The 24846-nt window shown below is 44.1% G+C and overlaps 1 protein-coding gene across 4 annotated transcripts; it reads left to right on the forward strand.

Moving 5' to 3' along the window:
- The first annotated feature begins 321 nt into the window (after nt 1–321).
- On the forward strand, nt 322–24451 carry LRP3 (LDL receptor related protein 3). 4 transcript variants are annotated; one of them, XM_055726634.1, is made up of 7 exons: nt 322–525; nt 5414–5461; nt 11160–11298; nt 19786–19994; nt 20272–21358; nt 22577–22709; nt 23612–24451. In XM_055726634.1, exons 1-7 carry the CDS (start codon nt 459–461, stop codon nt 24422–24424), a joined length of 2496 nt encoding a protein of 831 aa, XP_055582609.1. In that variant the 5' UTR covers nt 322–458; the 3' UTR covers nt 24425–24451. The 4 variants fall into 4 exon arrangements, with proteins under 4 accessions (XP_055582609.1, XP_055582610.1, XP_055582611.1 ...); XM_055726635.1 differs by lacking the exon at nt 5414–5461; XM_055726636.1 differs by lacking the exons at nt 322–525; nt 5414–5461; nt 11160–11298 and adding an exon at nt 11328–11356.
- The last annotated feature ends 395 nt before the right edge of the window (nt 24452–24846 follow it).

Raw genomic sequence — 24846 nt, forward strand, 5'->3', positions numbered from 1 at the left:
GGGCGCGGCGGGAGCGTGGCGCCCGCTGCCCGACAGGAAGCCCGGCGGCCCGGCGCGGTGCGGGCGGGCTCGGCCCTCGCCTTCCCTTCCGCCCCGGGCCGCGCTCCGCCCGCGCCGCCCGGCGGCCCCTCAGGTGTGCGCGGCGCGGAGCGGGGCGGCGCTCCCCTCGTCCTCCGGCCCGGCCGCCGCAGCTGCACGGCGGGCCTGTCACGTGGGGCGGCGGCGGCGGAGCGGCGGCGGCGCTGCGGTCTGTCCTCCTCCACCTGCCCCGGAGCGCGGAGCGCGGGCCGGCCATGGGGCTGCGGCGGCAGGCGGCCGCCCCGCTCCCGGCGCCGCGGCGTGAGGGCGCTCCGCGGGCTGGCTGCGCCGCCGGCTCCCGCGGCTCGGCGTAGAGGCGCGGCGGGCGCCGAGCTGCCGTGGTTCCCCCCGCGCCGAAGGGCAGGCGGCGGCGACCCGCCATGGAGAAGGCAGCGGCCGCGGAGCTCCGGCAGGGCGCGCTGGTGCCGCTCACCGCCATCTGCCTGGGTGAGTGCCGGCCCGGCCGCTCCCGGCACGGCGGGGCATGTCCGGGCAGGGGCGGAGGGGGGGCGCGGGCACCTGCGGCGGGGCTGCCGGGCCCCCTTGGCCGCTGCGGGAAGTTACCGGGGGCGGGGGGAGCGGGACGGGGCGGCGGATCCCACCCCCCCCCCCCCCCTTTTCTGACAGGGTGGGGGGTCCCTCCGGGTGCTGCTCCCAGTCGGTGGGGAGGCCGAGCAGAGTTCTGTCCGTTCCCTGCGGAAACCGGCGTTTTGCCCTTGGATTGGAAACCGCTACGGTACCCCCGCATAGCGCTTATTAAGAAAAAAAAAAAAAAAGTTTAAACATCATCGGTGCCTTCCGCAGAGTCGCGCTGCCGTGCGGCGCGGCAGCGGCTCCCGGGGCGGGTGCGGGGCGGCCCGCGGTGCCGCCGGGCTCGGTGGCGTTTCCCGTCGCCGCTGCGAGCGGCTGGGTGGGGAAGCGTCCCCCTCCCCCGTTCCTCTGCCATGTTCCGCTCTCCTCCCTCCTCCTGCTCGCAGCAGGTGTTAACTTATGGCAACGTGACGAGGCGCGTTACCGGTTTCCCGTCTGTCGGCCCGTCCCGCCGGGGCCGCGGCTCCGTGGCCGGGAGGAGCGGCCCGGCCCCTGCCCCCCCCTCCCTCCCCGGGGCCGCTCGGGCTCTGCGGGACCCGCTGCCCCCCCACCGCAATGTGCCAGCGCTGCAACCGCTCCCTGATAACGCGGGCTGGGGTTCACCGGCCATAACCCCGCAGGCCAGTCGCTCTCTCTTATGTAAATGATCGGGAAAGGGTACCTCTGCCCAGGCTGTCCTTCTATTTTTGTAAAATTTTATCTTTTTTTTAACGTCGGTGCTTGCCTAGAAAAATGTAGGAAGTTGCAAAGCTGCTCTGGTTACTTCAGCTGTATCTATTTTAATTAACAGAAGCGCCATGTGAAAAGCAAGCGAAACTACACAACAGTCTGAGCATCCGTTCTAGCTGGTGCAACTTTTTTTCCTTTTGCAGAGTCTTAAAGGGCTGTCAGAGATGTGCGCGGCATGAGGATAACGTCTGCTGCGTGGTTTGTTTAAAGTTAGAGACAGACAGGAGTTTCTGCCATATCTGAACTTCTTGGTGTTTTTTTTCTCTCCCTTTTCTTCTTGTGGCCCAGTCAGACCTGTGTTAAAGTTTCTGTTATTTATAAGAAATAACGTGGTTATTATTAAAATGACTAATAAGGCAATAAAAGATCATGTGAACTCCAGAGTTTAAGTGAGAACACTTCTCATGTTTATCTGTGGGTAATGCCAGGTTGAAAGTTTAGTAGATTTCTGCTTTCTGTGACTTCTAGAATTTCACTGTCTGGCTCTTCTTTTCAGCTGGAATGTTTTATTCCTATTCCTTGCACAACTGACAGTAGTGGAAGTTGAGAAACGTGAGAGGTGGGAAGCTTGGAAGGTATTCCATTCAGTGAACCCATAAGAATAGAACACTGCCGCTTTAACTATTTTTGTATTTTACTTCCTGCTTGTCTGTCCTTTCCTTTTGCCCTTATTTTTGGTTCTCACTTGCCATTCTTTTTGTTTCCCCGTAGGCTGTATGTGGTGTTTGGTGTCTGTATCAATGCACTGCCACTGACCATTGCTGTATGCAACCTTGTCTGTAAACTGGTGCTCCCAAGGCACGAACTGGGTTTGGTGCAGCTGTTCTTTTCACCAGGCCGTTTTGTTTCTCATTCTTGAGAAATTCTGGAGGACATAGAAAGTTATTAGATAGGAAGTAATGAAAACAGCGAAGCTGATGTTTCTCCTTCTGGCTGTGGGAAACGCCTGGTAGCTGTCATTTGGTTCGGAGGTGCCCAGACATAAATTTCCCTTTGAATCCAAATAACTGCTTTCCCAGCTGAAACCCTTACCCTGAGAATTATTCAGCAATCCCAACAAATGGCAGTTAGTTTCGAGCCAACTGAATGGCTTCTGTTTTTTTCTGGCTTTCTCATAACTCTGCCCAACTGTTAAAAGCATCTAGAAAACTTCCTAAGATACCCACCCCTAGTCTCTCACCTATTTTTGACAGGATTTTCTTTTGACAAGAGGCAAGGAAACGAGCAGGGGGTGGCTGTTCGTTCTTTTGGGCCTCTGACACTTTTGAGAGCCGCGTGTTTCGGAAACTGCTGGTTACAACGTTCTCGTGGTTTGATTTGACAGCCTTGAGTGAGACCGAGAGGGAGGAGAACAGATACTGGAAACTGTGAGCTTATTCAGTCGCTGGAGAAAGTACCTGATACGAAACTTAGACTTTATTTTAAAGAACTGTGCTTGACTGCTGACTTTTTAGCGAGAAGGAGTTTGAAGATGAGAGCAAAGAACTTGCAACAGTGGCCAACAGATGTGCATTTGCAGCAGTAAAAGAGCGTTTCTGGGGTTGTCTTTCTTGGGTATCTGCCAGGCCTGGCATGCCAAGCTGCTTACAGTTGTACTCCTGGTGGCAAACTAGGGCTGTCTGTTTAACCGTCCTCAGAAGAAAGTAACGTGGCTTTCAGTTAGCTAATTCCACGCTTATCATGCCCTTGTCTTCATGCTATTTATTTCCATTTAAAGGGCGTAGGGGCCTCTCATCAGCCATGCGAGGGGACCTCTGCTTGGGAGCTCCTGTTCTGTTAATGGCTGTTGGGAAGATTCGGGTAGGAAACACAAAGATAGGTTGTAGAATGGTGGTACAGACCCAGACATTTCCATACGATCCATCTTCAGACACTCCTTTCAGTTGTGGCGATAAGAGTTACGCAGAGTATATCCACGTATTTTCTTTGGAGCGAAACAAAATATTTTAATTTTCATGAAATTAAATTTGTGACTTAATCACTGGTTAATTTCTTCTCAGCCTTTGTGACTGTATTACTATGGTTACAGGCATAGCAGTGCTTTAATACCGTGTGGGAAAGTGTTGTGTTGCTGTTGCTGCTGTGGTCCCAGGTTTGTGACAAACGGCCGTGCTGCTCTGTCACAGAGCCAGAGTGAACCCAGCCGAGCTGTTCCCTGCCACGGGGTGGTAGTTGCTCCGAGGAACGCTTACTGACCTACCGGAGCAAGCTAGCGCCGTGAAACAAAGGAAATAATTACATGGCACCTTGTTATTATCATAGAACAAATGTTACTGTACATTAATTATGTAATAAAATCAGTGCTGTTAAGGTCCTTTGAACGTGGTGTTAATGCTTATTAACACAAATCTGCAGCTCAGGCGTGTTTCTTCTCAAGCCACAGCGTACGTGGCTGTGGTTTAGCTGCCCCCCTTCCCTGGTGCGTTACTGCAAGCTCAATCCTGCAGCCGCTTGGGAGGAGCGAGCGGTCGCTGCCCTGGCCCTTGCGGCAGCACCCTGAAGCCCTCTGTGACGGGTGACACTGGGAGCAGTTATCCTCTCTGGTTTGCAGGACCTGAGGTCCGTAGTGGTCTGTGCGCCTGCCGAAATCGCTGTCTGCGCTGAGCTCTGGCTTCGGGAAGGAGAAAGTCCAAACTGTGGGTATCCAGGTGTGAATCGGGGGAGGAATGCTGTAGGCACCCGGGCTGCTGCGGTGGGGTGATAGCTCAGATCCACCCGAGTGAAAACCGTGACTGGGCTCGAAGTGGCAAGCTAAGGGATCGCTTTTAGCTTTTCTATTTCCACCCCGTTAGTGGTAGGTACTTTGTTCCTCTTGTGCTGGTTGAAGTTAGACCAGAAGGTGGCCGGGGCAAGGGTCACTGCGTTGTGCCGTGTTTGGGCCGTGTCAGAGACAATGGGCGCCCATGCTCCTACGTGCTGCTCTGAGACATAAATAGTGTTAATTGTCAGCAGCTTCCCAAGTGACTGTTGGGAACAGGGATGGTTTCTCTTCCTCTCTTCTCCTATTGTTCATTTTTTAATGATGTTTTTTACTAAATGCTTGCCAACAGATCGACTATAAAAAGGTTTAGGGCTTAACACACACAAAATAAAGCCAAAGTGAGTGCTTGGGCTGGGATGTTGTAAATTAAGTTTTGGTAACTTTTCAAAGGTTTCTAATTCTTTTAAACGTTTGTCATGTTATTAATAGGCTGTCTTTGTAGATTATGGGATACTGCTAAAATGAGAGCAGTTAGTGAAATAACACTGTTACTGTTAGAGAAACTAATATGTGTGGGGAAACTAATACGGAAGTACACGTTAACGCTGACCTCTGGAGCAGTAATGACAGAGGAGAAATTTTTTTTGGCAATAACTGCGCTTACCAGATCACTCTTAACGGTATATACTGTGAGAGGAGACTTCTGAGAAAGTGAAGAGTATTTGGAAACTGATTTGTAAGTTAGGTGAGTGTTGCAAGCACTGCCTCATCCTGTTTTGGTTTTACCAGGGGACGTTTTTGAGAACTTCATTGCCTTTGATTAGTCAAGGTAATCATGTTAGCTTCAGCAGTTTATTTTCAAGGTGACATTTACCTGAGAGGAGCAAACTTTGCTTTATTCAGAGGAGACATATGTAAAGATAATAATCTCATTAGTTATTTTCCAGCATTTAAGCAGGTAAAGTGACCAGCTGTGATGACAAATATTTTAGTGTAATTGTTCTTCTGTCTTCCCCAATTAAAAAAAAAAAAAATCCCATCGAAGATAATTTAGATTGGCAGTTGTTTCTTTTGGTAGCATATTTGACAGATACTGAACTAACTGTTGTGTGTTGACTTTTTTTTATAGCTACAGGGAAGCATCGTAGTTGATGACATGGCTTGCCTGTGTAGATAAGCTAAGCTAAGTTCTTGTTGAAAGACTGCAATGCGTTTAGATTAACGCCCCAGCAAACACCTAGAAATGGTTAACCACTGACTGCCACCCTGTGCCACTGGAACCTGTCTGAACATTATTTTTCTGTCTTTACACAGTGAATCTCTTCCTGACTGGGAAAATAGAAAGTGCTGTTACCTCATTAGGTAAGACATGCTTTTCTTATTTGTATTTACTGTTCTTTTGAGCTGTTACTGTGTCTTCCCCACCCAAAGAGATCTTTTAATAAAACACTACGATTTTTCTTTGAGAAAGAGTAACAAAGACGTTTTAGGAAGTATAGGGCCTTTAAGTCTTCCTGGGGTTATAGACTCCATCAGTGTCACTGTGCTGGAAAAAGAATTGTAAGCTTGAGGCTAAGGTCATGGTACGTGCTGATGTGTTCAGGGGAAAACTATGTTTAGGAAATGTGCCTGGGAATATCAAGTCAGGGACAGTGGCCCGTTCCCGGCGGAGCTCAAACAAGAATGTTAAAAATGTCTCATGAATGTCAAAGTGGAAATTCAACCAGAATCGCAGCATTTAGTGTAATTTCTTTCTCTATAGCAGCACTGTGACTTACTGACATTAGGAAAATACTGCAATCAGGGTCCTCTTAGTGATAAGGGCCCTCTTGTGCCTGTCAATCCGCAGTCACGTTGGTAGGCACACTTTATGTCCAGAGAGGCGGTGACTTAAATTAAAACAGAAAAACCAAATAAGGGAAGCGGGAGGAAAGGATATGGGAAAACACAAAAATAATTCTAAGGCAATGGGTTGATTAATGTGGGAGCTTGAGCATTCCAGTCAACATGGGGGTTTGAGAGAAGGTTTAAATCAGGAAAAGGTAGTAATTTGATGATTAGGTAACTCCCTTTAATTTTGTTTAGGGGAAGTGTGGATGAACCATGTAGGATGTGTTGTTTGGAGCACAGTACATCCATTCTTTCAGTGGAAAAAAGCAGAATGTCGTCTATGTCCTAGTCTGTTCTGCCTGGATGGCGCTTTGGCTTTTGATGGAGTTTGGCATCTGTTGACTGTATGGTATATGAGTTTACAAAGTGTAAGTGAAGTGATTTTACAGTGGCTGGCAGTATACTGGTGGTACCCGCCTCGACGTGAAATACATATGCTTCATCCAGTTGTTCTGCTGCTTTCCGCTGCTGTTCTTTTGCTAGAAACAGAGAGAGTTGTAACATCTGGCTTTTATTCTTTCATGTATGTGTAAAACTGCAGAGTACTGTAGCCTTCATGTTTTCTTGTCTTCATACAGTTTTGAGTTACTTTGTCTCCTGATGGTGTAACCGGAGCTGGGCTGGGCTGGAGGGGGAAGAATGATCATAGAAGGTCCTTGCAATAGTGTGATCCATGTGTAGCTTCTCTTACCTGTGTTGCAGGATAACAGGTTAGGGTAGTGCAGTCGTAAGGCAGATGACCCTGCCAGGAGTCATTTTGCAGGAGATGTTCCTTGGGAACCCTGATAAAAATTGGGAGGAATGCTTGATGTCCTAAACATGTCCTGACAAAGCAGCTTATTGCGGAATAGATCTCCATGATAAGGTTACTTTTCAGAAAGCAAGTAATAGCAGAAATAACGAGTTCTGGAGAACGCAGGTTGAGCCACCACCTTGGCTGTATTTGTGCAGTGACTTGAAGCCAGAAGAGCTGCTGCCGCTGACAGGGAGCCATCCTCCCCGAGCCCCTTCCCCGGGCTGCGCTGAGCCAGTTCAGCCTGTTGATCCAGCGCAACGCCCGCGCAGATTTGGTCAGATCAGCAGGTTGAACTCTTGGGCTGTGCCTTTGCTGGCTCTGATACTGGGGGCAGAAGCAGCCTGCTGGAGACTGGGTAAAGTGAAGTGGAGCCTTAAATCCTTTTTTCTCCGCAAGCGTAAGGGATGTGCATTAAGCAACACGTGCAAGCCCTCCTGGAGGGAGCATTTGGAGAACCTGGGGAGGGTTGCCTGCAGAGCCTGAGAGAGCTGCTTGAGGAGGTGTATGTTGCCAAGCGTTCGGTTTTGAGAGAAAGTTCCTTGTGGCAGGTGCAAACCGTCCTTTATCCTGGAGCAGATGGTTGGGATGTGTCCCTTGGGATTGGGGCAGATCCTGGGGTGTCGTAGAAGAGTGTGAAGCTGCAGGGTGTATTTTCTGCTGGGATCACCTGAAAATTTATTCCAGCGCAACTTGGTGCCCCCCGTGCTGTCCCCTGGTGGAGCTTGATGTCTGTTCTGTTATAGCCACTGTTTCAAAAAGAGGAGTAATATTATTCACGTAAAGTTTTGGAAACTTCCTTAGAAGTAGTTGTGGCGTATTTAAGCGGCAAGAGGAATCTGCTGCTGCGTGTGGTAGAAGAAATCCATTTGATTATTACAGAAAGAGCCTCGTTAAGATTTTTGCCTGCTTGACAGAAACTCTCTGAACTCAAACCTCTTCTGGCATTTGTTTAAAGTCTTTTTTAAAAAAAGTTTTATTGTTGTCTGTCTTCAGAATTTGTCTTTTTTTAAAAGCACCATCTTGGTAAGATTTTTTTGGTGGGTTGGTTTGCCAGTTCAGGGATTGGTATTCTCTTACGTTTATTCAGTAAGCCTAAGCGTGGAAAATGTAAGCTGTTTGGGGCTTTTAGTAAGTTGGGTTTTCACTTGCCTTCTGGGATAGTGCAGAAAGGCTGCAGAAAGAGTTACAGAACAGTTGTTGAAAAAATGTTGTCACCGCTCTTCTTGTGTGTTGTCGCTGATGATAAGGCCTTCAGAGCCCAGCACTGTACCTTTCTATTTAGGGACTTCCCTTTCCTTTAGATGTTTGGGCAATTTGAAAAAGGCTTTTGTTTATTTTCCTTAAGGAATCACACTGTCATGCCGAAGCCCAACTTAATAACACAATACTTACGCATCTGTGTGATTCTGCAAACTTCATAGCCAGGAGCTGAGGAGGGAAGTGGAGCCCGTTATTGACACTGAAACCCCAACAGCACAAAATTGTGCCCTTGTGCGGGTTTTCCGTTTTGTTGCCAGCACCGAAGGCTCTGTTTGGTACAGGTTTTTCTTTCAAAATGTATGTAGGTGAAAGAACAGCCACTGAAAGCAGTGCTTGGGTATTTCATCTTGTGTGCCACACAATAGTCAGTGCCTGAGGAGCACAGAGGCAGGTGACTGGTTAGGAAGGAGTTCTACTGATAAATTGCAAATCCCGTAGTAATGAGCCTTGGTGGGAAATGAAAGGCATCAGGACCCTAGGGCAATTGAGTGAGGTTTGGGTAACCGCAGTAGTAGTTTTGAGGGGTGGATGCGTGTGTGTCCCCAGTTTGCCCCAACAGGTTTAGGGGACTGTGGACATATCCTTCAAATAGTGTAATTATGTTTTGGCAATATACATTCAGATTAGTGGTCCATTCAAATCAGAGGCCTTTGTAAAGGATGGCTGCTTTGCTCTTTCGTTTTAAATAGGGCAAGTCTGAAATGCTTGTCGTGTGTTAGAGGCATGAAGCCGTGGGGGAGAGTATTGAGCAACAGTGTCCAAAATGGCATATAGTGCCAGTGCAGCCCTTACCTTGCTTACCACCTCCGATTTTCAGTTACAATTCCTCTGCTCAAATGAAAAATCGTTTCCTTTTGTCTGTTTTTCTTTCCATGTACCATGTTCATAGCAGATGTGCACTGTTAATAAGGGAAATGCGTTTCTCACTGAGAACCTGAACTGTCATGTTACATCAAATCCACTGCTTGCAAATTGGGAAACTGTATATTATTGCAAAAGAAAAAATGCTACTGATGTTACTTCAAAAAAGCTGGGGTACTTCAAATAACTGTTGCTCAGGATCTTTGTAAATACTTCCTAAAACTGAGAAACAAGTATTTGGGAGAATAATAGCTCTGTTTAACTGCACTGATGAATGCGTGAGTGGAAGTGCTCCTGCGGAGTCACCAGCGTGTCAATGGGGCTTCCTCAGATAGGAAGTAAAATGAGCGTTGTGTTAATTATGATTCTGTTCTAATGCATATAGTATGAATGAGGGATATTAATCCAGGACCGTATTCAGTACAAGGAGAGCAGAAATACTTGCAGATCTGTTGCTGGAAGCCTCTGGATAGTGCTGTCCACTGTATTTGCTCTTTCTGCTTTGTGCATTGTTTCCTCCCCGTTGAGAAGTTTTAGCAGTCTGGCAGTTGCGAAATGCAGTCTTTCCAGGTCCTTTTGTGTTGTTGCCAGCTCTAGGTCCTCTTATGCTGCTGTAATTCGTTGATGCAATGGCAAGTGTGTGGAGGAGCACATTTATAGACCTAAACAAATGGAGAACTAGAATTGAGAAGTCCTGTGGACCTTACGTTTGCTTTTCTAATTCTGTAATTGCATCGGCATCTCAGTATTTTGCCAGTATGTAGCGTGGAGTCTCTCTGGTTTTAGAACTGTGATACCAAAAATATTCTTGTTTTTTGTAACCACTTTAATGCAAAATATTTGTTTGGAAAATAGGTATTTTTGTGTATTTATGTATTCTGTATGCTTTGTGGCCTTTGAAACTAGTAGGAATGACATGCATATGTTTCAGTGGAATGCCCTGCTTGGAGAGTAAAAATAATGGCTTTTTATATGTTTTGCCTCAGGTAAGTTACTCACCTCATGCTTTTCATATTCCTGTGGCTTTCACTTCAAAAGTGCTCACTGTGAGCAAACGGAATAGTGCCAGGCACAGATTTGCTGGTGGGGGATGCTGCAGCCAGCCCCCAGCCCCAAGCAGGAGCTCTGCAGGCAGCCGTGCTGCTGACTTGATTGCAGCCAGGCAGCTTTACCGACACTTTGTCACCCTGTCCCTCCAGTGCAGCTAAATCTGATCCCGGCTGTGAGTTGAAAATGATTTATTTATGGGGCTGAATTTGAAGCAATACTGTAAATCTGTGATTTATAAAGCAGTATATTTGGACGCCTATGTGTATAAGGAAAGCTGAGGTATAGGCAACCTTCTTTTTTCCCCTGCTACCTTTTTAAGCTATGAGAAAGTAAGCTTGTCAAGAATTGGAATATTCAGCTGCAATCCACATGTCATGCTCTAGACAGTCATTTGTGTTAAAAATAGTTTTAAAAATAATTTTGGAGAATGTTGAGAATAGCTGTTGCATTACGGAGAATTTCCTCTCTTGTAGTCTGCTGAGACTTGTCCTTGGAACATTTCACTTTCAATTTTGAATTGCTTAATTACAAATTATAAGTATTTGATGTAGCCTTAATTGGCTTGCTGTTTTCCATAGGAAAAACTGAAAGTGCTGTGAAAATATTGAGCTTTATTTAGCCCTGTTTGCTCCTTTCCCTTTCTGGAAAACTTTTCCTATCTATGGGAGTTCAGAAGGAATTTAGAGTACTTAGTAATGTTCGATGAAAACATTTGACATCGGAGTCTGGTTTACTTTTTTCTTGGGGCTTTTTTTTCACCATGACAAACTCTTCAGGTCTGTGGTATGGTTAGGAGAATAAACAACATGTCCAGGAACATGTTACAACAAAATGAGCTTCTATATACTTTACACTGAATATGGATCTTCTTCAGTTGCTGGGTGATGTACCCAGGGTTGGGAAGCTGGTAAGGATTTTTCTGTATTACAGCCTCTTGGCGGATGCATGCAGTAGTATTGATCTTTGGTAGATTCATACAAGGCTATTGATTAATCCTGCATTGAAATGCAAGTTACGCTTACCTACACTTGGAGCGGTGTCTTAATTAAAAACCGGGCCAGGGAAGAAAGCAGTAAGAGGATAAAACTGTTGACTCTCATTTGTCTGCTACCCCCAGAAATTGATGAAAGCTTTTGTAGCTAATATGAATTGTTGATTAGGCAAAGCATTAACAGTAATATTTTTTCCCCCCCTTATTAACAGCTGATTGCAGTGGAGAACTGGAAAAGCACACAGAGCGACGGGGAGTCATCTATAGTCCTGCATGGCCATTGAACTATCCTCCAGCTGTAAACTGCAGCTGGTACATTCAAGGAGATCATGGAGACATGATAACAATTAGGTACGGTTGGATATTCCACGGGGGTAAAGGATTGCTTTGCTGAAATGGAAAAAAAAGTGTAAGTTCTTATCTGATACACAAACAAGACTGTTTGTAGAGCTACTAGGTGGTGGAAGGAAGCTGAAGCTGATTGCGCTGGAGCATGTTTGCAGCTGAGCACCTCTCTCGTTTTAGAAATGTTCCACGGTAGCTTGTTTCTGTAGGCTACTTCTGACATCCATCATTGTACATGCAAGTCACTTGTAGTCTTTTAATATATTTATCTTCACAATAGCTGTGTGAGATTTCATCTGCCTCTGATAGGTGAAGGGGTGGGAAACAGTGATGTATTTACTCACATTGAAGAGTTCCCTTTCTCTTCAGTGCTTATAAATAGCAATAGGTGAAGGCTATAAAACCCGGAATAGCCTCAGTGGGATACGTAAAATTCTTAGAGCAAAAATGTTTTTTTCTTTTTAATGTCTTGAAATAGTGCTATGTTTAATGACAGTTGAAGGTAAACATTGCTTATTGTTACTTGTTAACCAAAAGAGACATGCTTTTCTGCTTAAGGTTTATTTCCAATAGAATTAAATTATAGTTAGCATTTGTGGCACAATTTTAGATCATTCTATAAAAATAATATTTAGAAAAGACTAGAATGTATTACAAATGTTTGTTAAGAATGTTTATAGGCTATAATATCAGCACCTTGCAAATATGCTTAATTTCTTTGGGCTAATTGTAGTATCCTTCTCAAACCCAAGAGTTTCTCATTTAAAAAAAAAAAGCAAACCTAGGAAAGGGTTTTTTTGTTTGGTTTTTAGTACTGTTGTGTTTGACACCATCTGCTCGTTCTTTGCTCAGCTGCTTGAAAGGACTGCAAACCTCTTCAGCTGCAGATGCTCAGCAATTAAAAACAAATCTGCCACAGATGGATTAATAGGAGGGCTCCACCATCCATAGTTCAAAATAGGTACTGCTCGTCAAAAATAAGGAAGTAGATACCTGCCAGCATTTAAGATCCATAAATAGAAACGCGCTTTTAAACCCTATTAAATTGTATTGGACTTGGGGAATTTGTTTCAAAGCAGAGATTGTTTGAAACTCTGAGAAAGCATACAAATGAGACATAGGACTTGGCTCTGGAGACTAGTGCTGCAGTTTATGCTATGGAAATGTCTCAGAGCTCCCAGTTAGAATTAGGATTCTCTCCTGTAAGTGTGAGTGTAGCAGAGGCTAAAGAAATAAAGTGAGATGGGGAAACTGGTAATAACATGTGTGTGCAGTTTAGAAGCGTGCATAGCAATATGATTTGAAAGATTTTTCTTAATGGGTTTGTTTTCTATCACCGTATAGCCAGCCATATCCTGCCCTCCTATGCACATGCAAACAATGGGAGCTATGTGTTTACATCCTAGGGATTAGTGTTGTGGTGTTACAGTTCTGACAATAAATGTACTTGGAATGACTCACTCCAGTGTATGAAATGCAAAACATTACAGCATCTGAGGATTTCTGTAGAAGGTTGTAGCCCTTGTAATGCCAAGGACATGAAAGCAGCAGCTGGCTTGCCTAGGCTAGTGTGATATAGGCAAACTGGGAAAGAGGGTTCAAATACAAACATTTTTTTCTTCTGAACAGTTGGTATGCTTTTTGTCCTAACAGTGTGTTGATAAGGGCATAGGAGTAGCTTTTTTAATTTTCCTAGGAAAATCAAACACAGTTCTTGTGATAACATCTGGATTTTGAAAGGTTTAAAAAAAACCAACCCACCTCTTTTGTGTTATGTTACGCAGAATGCATTTCCTTTGATCTTGAATTCTCATTGACAGTAAGACAGCAATGTTATATAAGTATCATATTTGAGATACAGCAGGAGTCATTAAGGGATAAAATTGCAATTGAAAAGAGTTTTGATTTCTAAACCATTTGTAGTCAGTGGTCATTTTTTGTAAAGCTATTATTCAGCAGCTTTCAACAGAACAGTGCCCAGATCTACACGTGGATGTAAGATGCTGGCTCCTGTGGGCATGTCCTGTAGAAGCTTTGTGTTAACGTCTGCCTTTCGTGCGTGTGTACTGATTTTCTTCAGAGTCTCACGTTTCCATGCTTACTGTTTTACTTTATAGTTTACTTTTTAGAAATCCTTGGGGGAGACTTTGTAAGAGCGGGAAGTACATGTTCTTTGTGTTTATACTTCTCTGTTAATTATGCACATTTCAGTGTTTTCTTCCAAGTTTGTGTGTCTGATGGAATGGTGCTCTTGAGACCTGGGAACAAGTATGTAGCCAGTTTTCCAAGACTGTATTGTGTTTCTTTAAATCCAGGTAATCAGTCTGTTAGTTACTGTTTTGGAAACAATTTTTCCACATATTTTCTCTATTTTTATGCCTGTTTTCACAGAGAACTACTTTGAAGTCCTGTAAGATCAGATAAAGATGTCTTATGCAGTAACCGCCTTTGCACCATCCTTTTCAGGCTTTGTATGTGTATGTTTCCTCATATCTGAGAAAAATATAAAAATCATTTTTGTTTAGCAGTTGCAGTTACCTGATGGTTTTAATTAACCCTGATGTGGGCAGAGTATAAATGAATTGTGTTTTATTATAGGAGTTTATGGTACTGAGAGTAAAATCTTGAATTCTGAACATGGAGAACATTAAGACTATTGAAAAGTGATCTACTTAGTGACCCACACAAGCTGTCTCTTAATAATTGCGGTGGGGGAGATCACCTTCATTGGCTTTCACTGCAGTGGTTCATGTCATTGGCTTTGAAAAAAGAAATTGTCAGATGCCATTTGAGTTTCAATTTCTGAGTAAAACTGGAGCCTGTTCATGTAAAGGCTTGCTGGTCTGTAATTGTATGAAGAATTAAAAGGACTGCTTCATAGTCTGTTTACCAAACTCACAGTGTTTCAGGACCTGACATTAATTGGAAGAAAACCTCATAATAGCCATTTATTTCCTTCAGTTGGATGTGCTCAGCTTTTGAAAAACAGCCCCTGTGTCTCTTGCCTAAGGTTACACAGTTGGGCAGTGCTGGGGAGCTGGGAGTAGAATAGCTTTCCTGACTTCCAGGTCCTTGTGCTTCAGTGGTTAAGCAGAAGTTTTTAATGAGCCAATTAAGTCATCAGTTGTTCACAGTCTGCACTTTAAGAGGCTGGCAAATAGAAGTAACTTTGCTTGCTTAATTGGTTGGTCTGTTTCATTTTGGGATTGTGCTTTACTGATCTACCCATAATATTTATTCTCCAATTTTTTTAATGAGGGTAGAGGGCCAAATTGGACATTATTTATTTATTTATTTACTAATTACTTTCATTCAGGTTTTACGTCTCTTGTTTGTCCTTTTCCAGTTACTAAGAATGTGGGGTGGGGTTTTTTATGTTTGGTTTTTTTTTTTTTGCTTTAATCTGTAGTTGCTCGTGCTGAAATTACTAAAAGGCTTGCAGGGAATTCCCTACATTATTTATAGAAGTTCTTTTTTTTTCCTAGCTCCTACGGCTCCTTTCAGTGCAGATGGCAAACAGCTTAGCTCTGTTAAGCATTAGTTTTGCAGGTAGCACATTTTTTTTTTTTCATATTTACAGTGTGGTCATGCGTATTTATGATAATCTGGCTTAATTAAGTTATTTCCAGCAACATAAAAATACTTGCCTACAATGCCGCTTTCCTATTAACTGACTACAGTTGCTTCATTTGACTGAATCAGGTAAGATCCAATATATATGGCTGATCCTGTAATTTTCTGTAAGCTGCTGGAGTCCTGCTCATCGTTTGGGGGTAACCCTTTTTTCAGAATCATACCACTGAAATAAAAATCAGATGATTTTACCTGTTTCTGCAGGATTCTGTAAAAACAGATTTAGCGTGGCATTTGTCAGTTCACATTGACTTGTTCTGATCCTCAAAGCCTGAATGCTTCCAGTGGTTAATAGATTATTCTCGTACTTTTGTCTAAAATTAGGGGATTTTTAAAAAGGAATTAGCTTTTTAAAAAGTGGAGGAGGTATTCCAAAAGCCAGATAACTGGAGTTAGTGCTTTTGAATAACATCTTTTGGAAAAAACAATACCTGCAAAATTTGGTCTGATAATTTTGGTCTTTACACTAGCCTCCTGCTCTGTGCCTGTGCTGTGTTCGAGATCCACGGGCAACTGGGAGAGCAGCCCAAGGGCCAAAACATTTTGAAGGATGATCTGTGTGTTAGCGGTGGGTGTTGTACTTCATTAATACTGCAGTTCTAAGTGCTCAGAATGCTGCTGTTTGCCTCCTTCGGTATGGGCCCAAGTGCTCCTGCTCTCCCTGGCCTCTTGACCAGGGCTGTGTGTGCTGGTTGTGGGGAGGAGGAAAAGCCTGCAGGAAAGCTGGGGTCTCCTTTGCTTCGTCAGGTGCCGAGATGCCCCAGCAGATACCCTGCAAGCGAAGCTTGTGGGTGGATGGGGGTGCCTGCATGCCGTGGAGCAGATGTGGTGAGATGGGGAGGGCTATAGCTGGGGGGTGCAAGGGCTGGAGCTCAGCACCACTCTGCGCTGCAGCTTGCATGGTAGGATGGACCTCTGGGCCCACGTCCCACTCCTTCCGACGTGTCAGAGTGCTTTGTGGGAGGGGGATAGTGACTAAGCAGACCTGTCTTTTGCTTTTCCTCCCAAACCCTGTGCTTCCTTGCCCAAGGTGTTAAAAAATACTGCAGTACTGACTGGTGCTTTGAGATATGCGTGACACTCTCTGTTTCAGTACGGCTTGATTCTGTTCCTTGTTGTAATCGCAGATAATGACGTGGGTTTTGGATACAAAGGACCTGAGACCTCCCTCAAGAACCCCAACTACTGACTTCATTCAGTACTTTTCCAAAGACTGTTAAGATGTTTGTACAGTCCTACAAGCAGTAGGAGCACAAGACTTTGTCCCTATTTCCACTGGATACCATCCCTTATTCAATCACGGGGCTAATCCTTTTGATAGAAAAATTTGCATTCCAGTTTGAGAAGGTTCAGCTGAATAAGAAAATGTCCCTGCGCTCTATTTGTGGGTAGCAGGATTAAATTATTCTTTCAAAGACTGTTACAGCAGCAGTGCTAGATCTAATTACAGATGATGAAAGAAGTGAAGTAGCAGAGGTTGAACACAGTATTCAAGACTCTTAGGTAAAATAAATCAGGGGGATATTTAACGTCAGATTAGTATGGTGGATACTTCAGGCAAAAAATCTTGTTGTTGCAAATGCATTATAAAGTGAAAACCAAATGCATGTATTTATATGTGCACACACATATATTAATGTTGTGATGTATTTCTTTACAAAAGGGTGTTTTTTTTGTGGTGAACTTGGTTGATGGCTTGTTCGAATATATGGTTCTTTTGGTTTTGTGTAAAATCACCATCAATTTAAATGGAGCAAAATTTGCTTCTGATGGAGACAGTATAACTTAAAAGGATGCTGGAGTGGAGTGACAATGCCTTAATCAAAGCAAAATCTGTTCAAAATATGTCTGTTGATTAGTTTGCATGAGGTAGAGCATAATTGCTTTGACTTTGATTTTGCCCTTAGAAGAAGATGTTTTATAACTGCTGTGGTATCTATTATATATAAAACTTTACATTAGAACGAGAACATCTGTATTTCAGAGAGATGGTGTGTATTCAGTGGTGTGTGAAACTCCTATGCACCTGGAATTAAGATGTTTATTGTTTTTGAAAAAGAGGTCATTCTTGTGGATATTCTGTATTGCACTTTTTCGAATACTAAGGCATTTGTTTCAGTAGCTGGTGCATCCCTGGGAAGCAGGGTGTTTTCAGGGAGGCTGTTAAAGGTGATACTTTCTTGCAAGTCTGCTCTGGCTCATCACTCTCTTGCTCAGTTGGTTTTGTGGCTAAAGCTTGGATTTCTTAGTGCAGAAGTGTGGGATTCGGCTCTGAATCTGTTTCAGGTCCAGCACTGACACTCAGGAAAATCAGTTATTCTCTGTATGTCTGTGCTTCTGCTTTGAAAGTTGAGAGTAAAGTTTCTTCCTCTTCCACACCCTTTATAATAAACCAAAAAAAGCCCTTTATTACTTATTGTACATTATTACAATGTACAATACTACATTCTCAAGGTGCAAGTCGAAGATACTGTTAATTATACACAAATGCAGGCTCTGCAGCTGTCATCTACAAAAGAGTTTGTAAACAAGGCATGTGCACCTAGCTGACTTTTCTTGTACTCTTTGTGTGAACGTGAAAAGTGTTACCCCCCAAAAAAAAAGAAATGCATTTTAACATAAGGTACAGACAGCTTATTATATAGGCAAATTCTCCCCTGGTTGTGTGCGGTCTGTGTTGTGTAACCACACTATGGGTGAATTACTTACTTGGTAGACAGAGGCAGCTCTTTTCAGCAGAGTGGGAGAAATGAGTTGCTGCAGGACTTGGCTGGAGTGCTGGGAACTGGGTAGGATGGGGGAACGAATTGTTTAGCTCTCTAAAGTTGGTCCTGCTACATCTAAAATAACTATAGGAGAAAGAGATCAAAAGTTTTAGTAAATGATCCTGTTCATATTGCACAATCAGAAGTTTTCTTTGTCGTTCCCACCCCCCCCCTTCCCCAGTTGTAAGTTTCCATTCCTTGATCTAGTCACTGTTTCCTTTTCTTAAAAATTTTTGTTGTTGGACAGATGGGTATTTCTAATACTTATCCAAAAAGTCTTTACAACAAGAACCCCTTACAAACAATCTTCCAGGTAGATGATAGGAGCCCTTGTTGGTGTCTGGTGCCAAAATGAGTTACAGAGAGCAAACCCAACGTGGTAGCTCAGTAATGCTGTCTCATATCTCCTGCAACAGACTTCATGTGGGTGTTCATCGTTTCACTGATACATGCTTTGTGTAATTCCTTTTCATGCTGAGTGCCTGTTCACACACTTTCTTGGTCATTAAAACGATTTTTGCAGAACACCTAGGACAGGGTACTTTTTAGTTTACCTTAGCATGGCTGAATACGTCACTGTGACTGCAGAGTCTAATGATTCCTTGCAAAATATGCTGGCTTCAGAAGCTTGATGAGATTGCTTACAGCAAAGAATTAGGTGCTGTGGGAATACATCTTCCTACCTGGGAAGACACAGAGCATGGTGGGAGAAAAAGGGTTGGACATCTCTTAATTTATGATTTAACTTAATACTTTCTGTGCTCACTTACTCCTTGTGCTTTTGCTGATTTTTTTTTTTTATTTATTTTGAGAGTTATTAAGCTGGTATGTTTGGCAGAACCTACAGGTGTGTGTAGGCTGGGTCTCCTGCTTAAATGAATTGGCTAGTGTATGTATTTGCTGCTCTTTCCCTTTCACCTTCAAAGGGCAAGATCTGGCAGGTGTTGACAGCCTTTTGTAAATACAGGGGGATATCAGAAAATTATCTTGCCGTTAATCTTTTTTCAAATAATTTGTCTTTTATGTTTGTGAAAAGTCCTTTGTGGAAGGAGGTTTGCATTCTGTAGCAGCTTTTCAGCCTTTCTGAAACTTCTGTCTAGGTATTTGCATGGCGTATGCACAAACTTCTGCCGAGTTAATTTAGTGTGGCTGAGCTATATGAAAGGAGGACCAAAATTCATTTCTAAGTGTTCTGAACAGTGTGCCCATTCCTAGTAAGTGTGCTTCTCTGTGCAATGCTGTTGTCATTGCAGATTATTGAATGGTAATGTGATTTATTTCATCAGACAACAAATACCCTCTACATTTCCTGAGCTACAGGTTAGGGAGTATTACCTGGTGGTGTTCGGTGCTCTGCAGACAGTCAGGGCACCTCTTTGCACTAGGTGAGCTGCTACCGAATAGTCACTGGGCTCAGGTCAGCAGAAGGGCTGGCAGCTTGACTCGAAAAGGTTATAGTCTTGTGCCCTGCATTTGCATTCCCAGAAAGGAAATATTTTAGTCTTTAAAATAAAAAATAATAGCGTTAGACTTTAGGTTCCATTTCCACCCCTTGCAGTCCTGTTCTCTTCTTGCCCTCTCCCTGCCTATCCATAGCTTGAAGAGTTGATTTTTGTCTCTTATATTTATCCCTTTAGGGTTCTTTGTACTGCTCCCTATTGTTCTTTTTCCGAGATAGTGGTCTCCCCTCTCATCCCATAGTTTCATAGCTTTTAAGGTTGAAAAAAAATGCTGAAACTAATCTGCCTTCGGTATAATGTATTCTGGAATTCCACTTTTACTCATATCTGTATTTTAGGAAGCAGTTTTGTTTAAGAACTGAGTAAAAGAGGGAATCATCCTTTTAGCTTTTGGAGCTTTTTGGCATGCTGTTTCTGCCAGTGAGATGGGTGTTTTTCCAAACTGGGGGAATTTGAGTGCTCTGTTTATATGTACTCAAGGTACTGTAGGTGTTTTGTTATCTTTAATGTGGTGTCTTTATGTCAGCACTGCTTGGTGCAGAAAGTCAACTGTTGCAGTCTGGTTTTTCCTCTGTTTGGCTTTGTTCTAGATACATGTCCTCTGTGTAAGTTGCGTTTTCTTTTCTTCCTCACAGTTTTAAGAATTTTGATTTGGAAGACTCTCAGAAGTGTGCAGTAGACTGGTTGATGATCGGCCCATCTTCCAAGAGGGAGGAGTACAAAGTGTGTGGGTCTTCCATACCTCCGTCCTTCATCTCTGCAAGGGACCATGTTTGGATATTTTTTCATTCAGATGCATCAAGCTCAGGACAGGCTCAGGGATTTCGCCTTTCTTATATTAGAGGTAAAACCTTACAGTTTTGTTGGCTTCACTTATACTCTGTCTGGCAAAAATTGAAGATGGTATTATTTTTTGTTGACAGGACTCTTGGGCCAGTCTTAACGGCTGTGAGGTGTTAGCATGGTAACACCTGACATTATTTCTGCTTGGCTTTTTAACAGTATTCCTGAAGTGTACTGGCCTGACCGTTTGACTTGTGACATGCAGGGTAGACATTAAAAAGTTATGTCAGGTGGTTCCAAAAGTTTTGATACTGACTTTTTCTTGCACTCTTTCACAGGTAAGATAGGTCAGGCTGTATGCCAGTCAGATGAATTCCGTTGTGCAAATGGAAAGTGTATTCCCAGTACTTGGAAGTGTAATTCCATGGATGAGTGTGGCGATAACTCGGATGAGAGAAACTGCACTGTCCCTCCAACAGAGCCTCTGTCCAGCATCTGTCCCTCAGGAATGTTCCAGTGCAGTGCAGCCCACTCCACCAAATGCTTGATGAACGAGCTGAGATGTAACTCAGTGAAGGACTGCAGTGATGGTTCGGATGAAGATAATTGTCCTGATCTTTCCTGTGGCAAAAGGCTGGATAATTTTTACGGATCTTTCGCTTCCCCAGATTTATTCCGTGCTGATCACAGCAGATCAGACCTTCGTTGCACATGGTATGTGGACACACAAGATAATCGACACGTTCTGTTGCAGCTTGATTTGCAGTTAGGCTACAACGACTATGTAAAGGTGTATGATGGCATCGGAGAGAGAGGTGATAAATTAATGCAGACATTTTCGTACCACAACAATAGGCATTCGGTGAGTTTGGAGTCGTCAAAGGGGCAGCTCACTGTCTCATACCATGCCCGCTCCAAGAGCACTGGCCATGGGTTCAATGCAACCTATCAGGTGAAAGGCTATTGCCTTCCTTGGGAACACCCTTGTGGAAGTGATGAGGAGTGTTTCACAGATAAGCAGCATTGTGATGGCTGGTGGCACTGTCCAAATGGCAAGGATGAGGAGAACTGTCCCGCTTGCCAGAAGAATGAATACCCATGTGAAGGAAACAGTGGGCTTTGTTACTCAATACTTGACCGCTGTAATAACCAAAAGAACTGCCCAGATGGCTCGGATGAAAAAAACTGCTTTACTTGCCAGCCGGGAAACTTCCATTGTGGTACAAATCTGTGCATCTTTGAGACTTGGCGCTGCGACGGCCAAGAAGACTGCCAGGATGGAAGCGATGAACATAACTGCCTGGTGATCGTTCCCAGGAAGGTCATCACAGCTGCTCTGATAGGGAGTCTCGTGTGTGGCTTGCTGCTGGTGATAGCACTGGGTTGTGCATTTAAATTATATTCTCTGAGGACCAGGGAATACAGGTAAGCATCTTGCTTTTATGTTGCTTTAATAGCTGTGTTTGGTTTTTTTACCCTTTTTGTTTAAAGGAAAAAAAGTTGATTGTTAATCAGAGAATTTGCAAAATACTGTGAAACTAATCCAAGGAATTGATGACAATTAAATAGCGGTCACAGCATTAGGCTTAGAAAGGAGTAGTTCAGATTGTTTTGAAGTAGTGAGGGGATCGTCAGCTCTTCTGTGACCTAGAAGAAATACGCATTTATCGTGCAGCCTGGCAGAACCTGTATTTAACTTCCATCAAAACTGTTTTGAGCAATTTCCTCTCTCCCCCTCCTCCCCCTGCAACAAACCCCTTGCCCCTGCCAAAAATTGAATGCTGAACTGTTACAGTGAAGTCTTTGCTGAATCTGAACTGAATAACCCCTGACCCCTCCCCATGTACTCTGGTTCTCAGTTCTACCAACAGTGATGCCCTGCAGTGGTAGGGCTGGGTGGGTTCTGGGCAGGAGTCGTTAACCTCCATTGTTGCCACCGGTGTGAGCTGTGCCCCTTTCCCCTGGTCCTGGATGCCTTGTTGTATGGATAGTGTGTGTGTTTCTGTGCCTGTGTGTTACATGTCTGTGCAAGCATGGTTCTGCCCTTTGGGAGAGAGCAGTAAGGGATTTTCTGATGCCCATCTCTTGTCGTATGCACCAGCTCCGTGTTGTGCTGCTGACACAGTTTGTTTTCAGCACAGTGTGCTTTACATTCTGTCCTGATCAAATCTGCATGATTAAGGAACTGGAAAACAGCCTCCATGCTATGTTGGGATCCTTGGTGCCTCGGTTCTGGCAGGACAGCCAAAGCTCTCTGCAGCTGCAGGCTGCCCCTGTTGTGTGATTGTTTCCAGTTTTTAATGTTCTCTTTTCCAAAAATAACCTTCGCATCCTTGCTGAACAAGTTACCACTGTTATTGGCATAAGCTGGCCAATTGAAAAAACTTCAGTTGCCACAGAGTCCAACCCAGGACTGCACCAACGAGTTTGCTGATTTGATTCACTGATGCTTATTCCCTGTGCTTTTACTCCTTCTGTTTATTTTAGCATGCTGATAAAATTTTCACGGAGCCTAGTTGAAGGTTTGCCTTTTTGCTGCTAGTGTGAAGCTGTCCGCACTGCTTTTAGACATTGATGTGAAGGAGGCAGCACAAACGAACTTGTTACTTCTCTTCCATGTTTTCTCTCTGGTTCTCTTTCCAGAGCATTTGAGACCCAGATGACCCGACTCGAGGCAGAGCTTGTGCGACGGGAAGCTCCCCCTTCCTACGGACAGCTGATTGCACAAGGACTGATCCCCCCAGTTGAAGACTTCCCTGTGTACAATGCATCACAAGTACGAGTGCCAATGAACCTATCGGCAGCCAAACTACCATACATTAGATAGAACACAGTTCCAGATTCTTTCAGTGGCTGTGCTAATTATATGGAAGCCATACAAAAATGTATGTGTTTTACTTGGAGCTGAGGAACCACAGTTAACAAGTCTTGGTGCTGTGGGTAGTTTTGGACATGTTAAATGTATTTGCTAGCAAACAGCAGTGAGATAAGCACATGCTGTTTTGCTGTACATCAAGACAGAATGAACAGAGACAGAGAAAAAGGTTAGGAAGTAAATAGAAAACAGGCTTTTCAAGCTGAAACTGTAAATGTGCCTGAAGCAGTAAGAAAGTACGATCTTTAGCAGTATTTTTGGGAAATTCTGGGATTATTTTTCATTTACAAATACATTACATTGGGAAGCCATTAAGTCATTCTTCTGTTTCATTGCCGAGCTCTCAAAAATCTCCTGTGCCCTGTCAAAAGTATCCAACTGTGATATAAACCACCTGTAGTTTGTTGCTCGAGTGGAGAAGGGGTTTGCCTTGGCCTTTCTTCTCTGCTGTTGTCATAAGCTTCTGAGGATCCTCTGCTGTTGCTGATGATAGAGGACTCGGTGGTTTGCAGTCTGGTTCTTCAGTAGTGATCTGATTGTGTGAGCAGAGCATCTTCTTGGGCAGACAAGTAGAAGTTAAAGGAAACAGTCTAAGGGAGAGCCTTGTGGTACAGGCAGAGCTGTCTGCTATTACATAGTTTTATTACACATACTTATTAGATAGAAAATACGTGTTTAACAAGGGATTGTAGGGATCAAGTCTGAGTGTTCTGGTAAGGTGGAGATATTAGTGGAAAGAGCATGATGTAAGAGAAGTCTTGTGAGTATGTGTGAAGTCATAGATTGTTACATCTGTGTTACAGGCTTCTGTGCTGCAGAACATTCGAACAGCCATGAGGAGGCAGATGAGGCGACACTCGTCAAGACGGAGCTCGTCTCGGCGGCGCTTGGGCAGGCTCTGGAACAGACTCTTCCACAGACCTCGGGTGAGAGGACAGATCCCGCTCCTGACGCCTGCCCGCACTTCACAGACTACACTGGGTGATGGAATCATCAACCGTGCTGATGGGACTATTAGGAGCCCTCCACCTTCCCCCGAAGGACCTAGTTTAGAGTCAAATGCCCATGGTCAAGCCAGGGGCTTACAAGAAGCTGGATGTAGCAGTTTGCAGCCAGAGACTGAAATCACAGAGCCATCGCCTTCAAATGTCTTACCGAGTACTTGCACAGCAGCACATGCAGAGCCTGAGGCTGGACGCACTGATAAATCTTTAGGTGCTGAGACCTCCAGCAGCGAGCTTAAGCAGTCCAGTAAAGTGGATTCAGGAAAGGCTTTCAGAGATCCTTTATCTGAAAGTGTTACAGAAATGATCCATGGAGGGTCAGCGTCCAGGAGGACTGTCCCAGAGGACAGTAATTTAAGTAGAAGTCATCCGCTGAGTGAAGAGCCATGTAGGTTACCCTTAAAAAAGTGGGAGTCTGCTTACCCAGACAGCCCTATGAATGTTCGTATCCAAGTGGATGGACAAAACCGATGTTGCCCTAACTCATACCGGGAGGAGCCTTTGGGTGTTCATGCGGCTTGTTGCCATTCTGTGGAAGTGCCAATGTTAGAGTCCTCTACTCCCCTCTCTGAAATCAATACCAGTGATGATGAGTCTTTACTTGTTTGCTAATAAAAATTTTTGGTTTGGCCCTGTAAATTTTGTATCTTTGTTGTTTATATGACAGTGCACTTTGATGATAGGTGGTGTGTCTGTGCTCTCGACTTTGTCTCTTAAAACCAGTGTGCTTTAATGCCACAGGGAGTACAGTACCAGACTAAATGGGACAAGTTTTTGTCTTCATTGCTATTCCTGAAACTCCAGTGGGGCAAAAGTAGGCCAGTGTGTGATGTCAGGGGCTAGGAGAGCAAGAACGTGTCACTGCAGTTTGGAGGTGTCTCCATCCTCTGGTATTCCTTCTGTGCGAGTATCCACTCTCTGTTCAGGGAATTCATGTTTCTTTGCTTTTCAAGTGGTCTTACTGAAACTAGAGAGCGCTCTGCTGGAACCTGGGGGGGGCAGGCACCCTTTGTCATTGTAACTGAGTACTGAAC

Source organism: Falco cherrug, chromosome 14 (assembly GCF_023634085.1).
Source record: "Falco cherrug isolate bFalChe1 chromosome 14, bFalChe1.pri, whole genome shotgun sequence".
NCBI lineage: Eukaryota > Metazoa > Chordata > Aves > Falconiformes > Falconidae > Falco > Falco cherrug.

What these genes read in the sequence shown, in the direction of transcription:
- LRP3 (XM_055726634.1), top strand. Translation starts at nt 459, where the DNA reads ATGGAGAAGGCAGCGGCCGCGGAGCTCCGGCAGGGCGCGCTGGTGCCG. An exon ending in AAGTGCTGTTACCTCATTAG is followed by an intron (nt 5,462 to 11,159) that starts GTAAGACATGCT and finishes CCTTATTAACAG; the next exon opens with CTGATTGCAGTGGAGAACTG. An exon ending in GGAGACATGATAACAATTAG is followed by an intron (nt 11,299 to 19,785) that starts GTACGGTTGGAT and finishes TCTTCCTCACAG; the next exon opens with TTTTAAGAATTTTGATTTGG.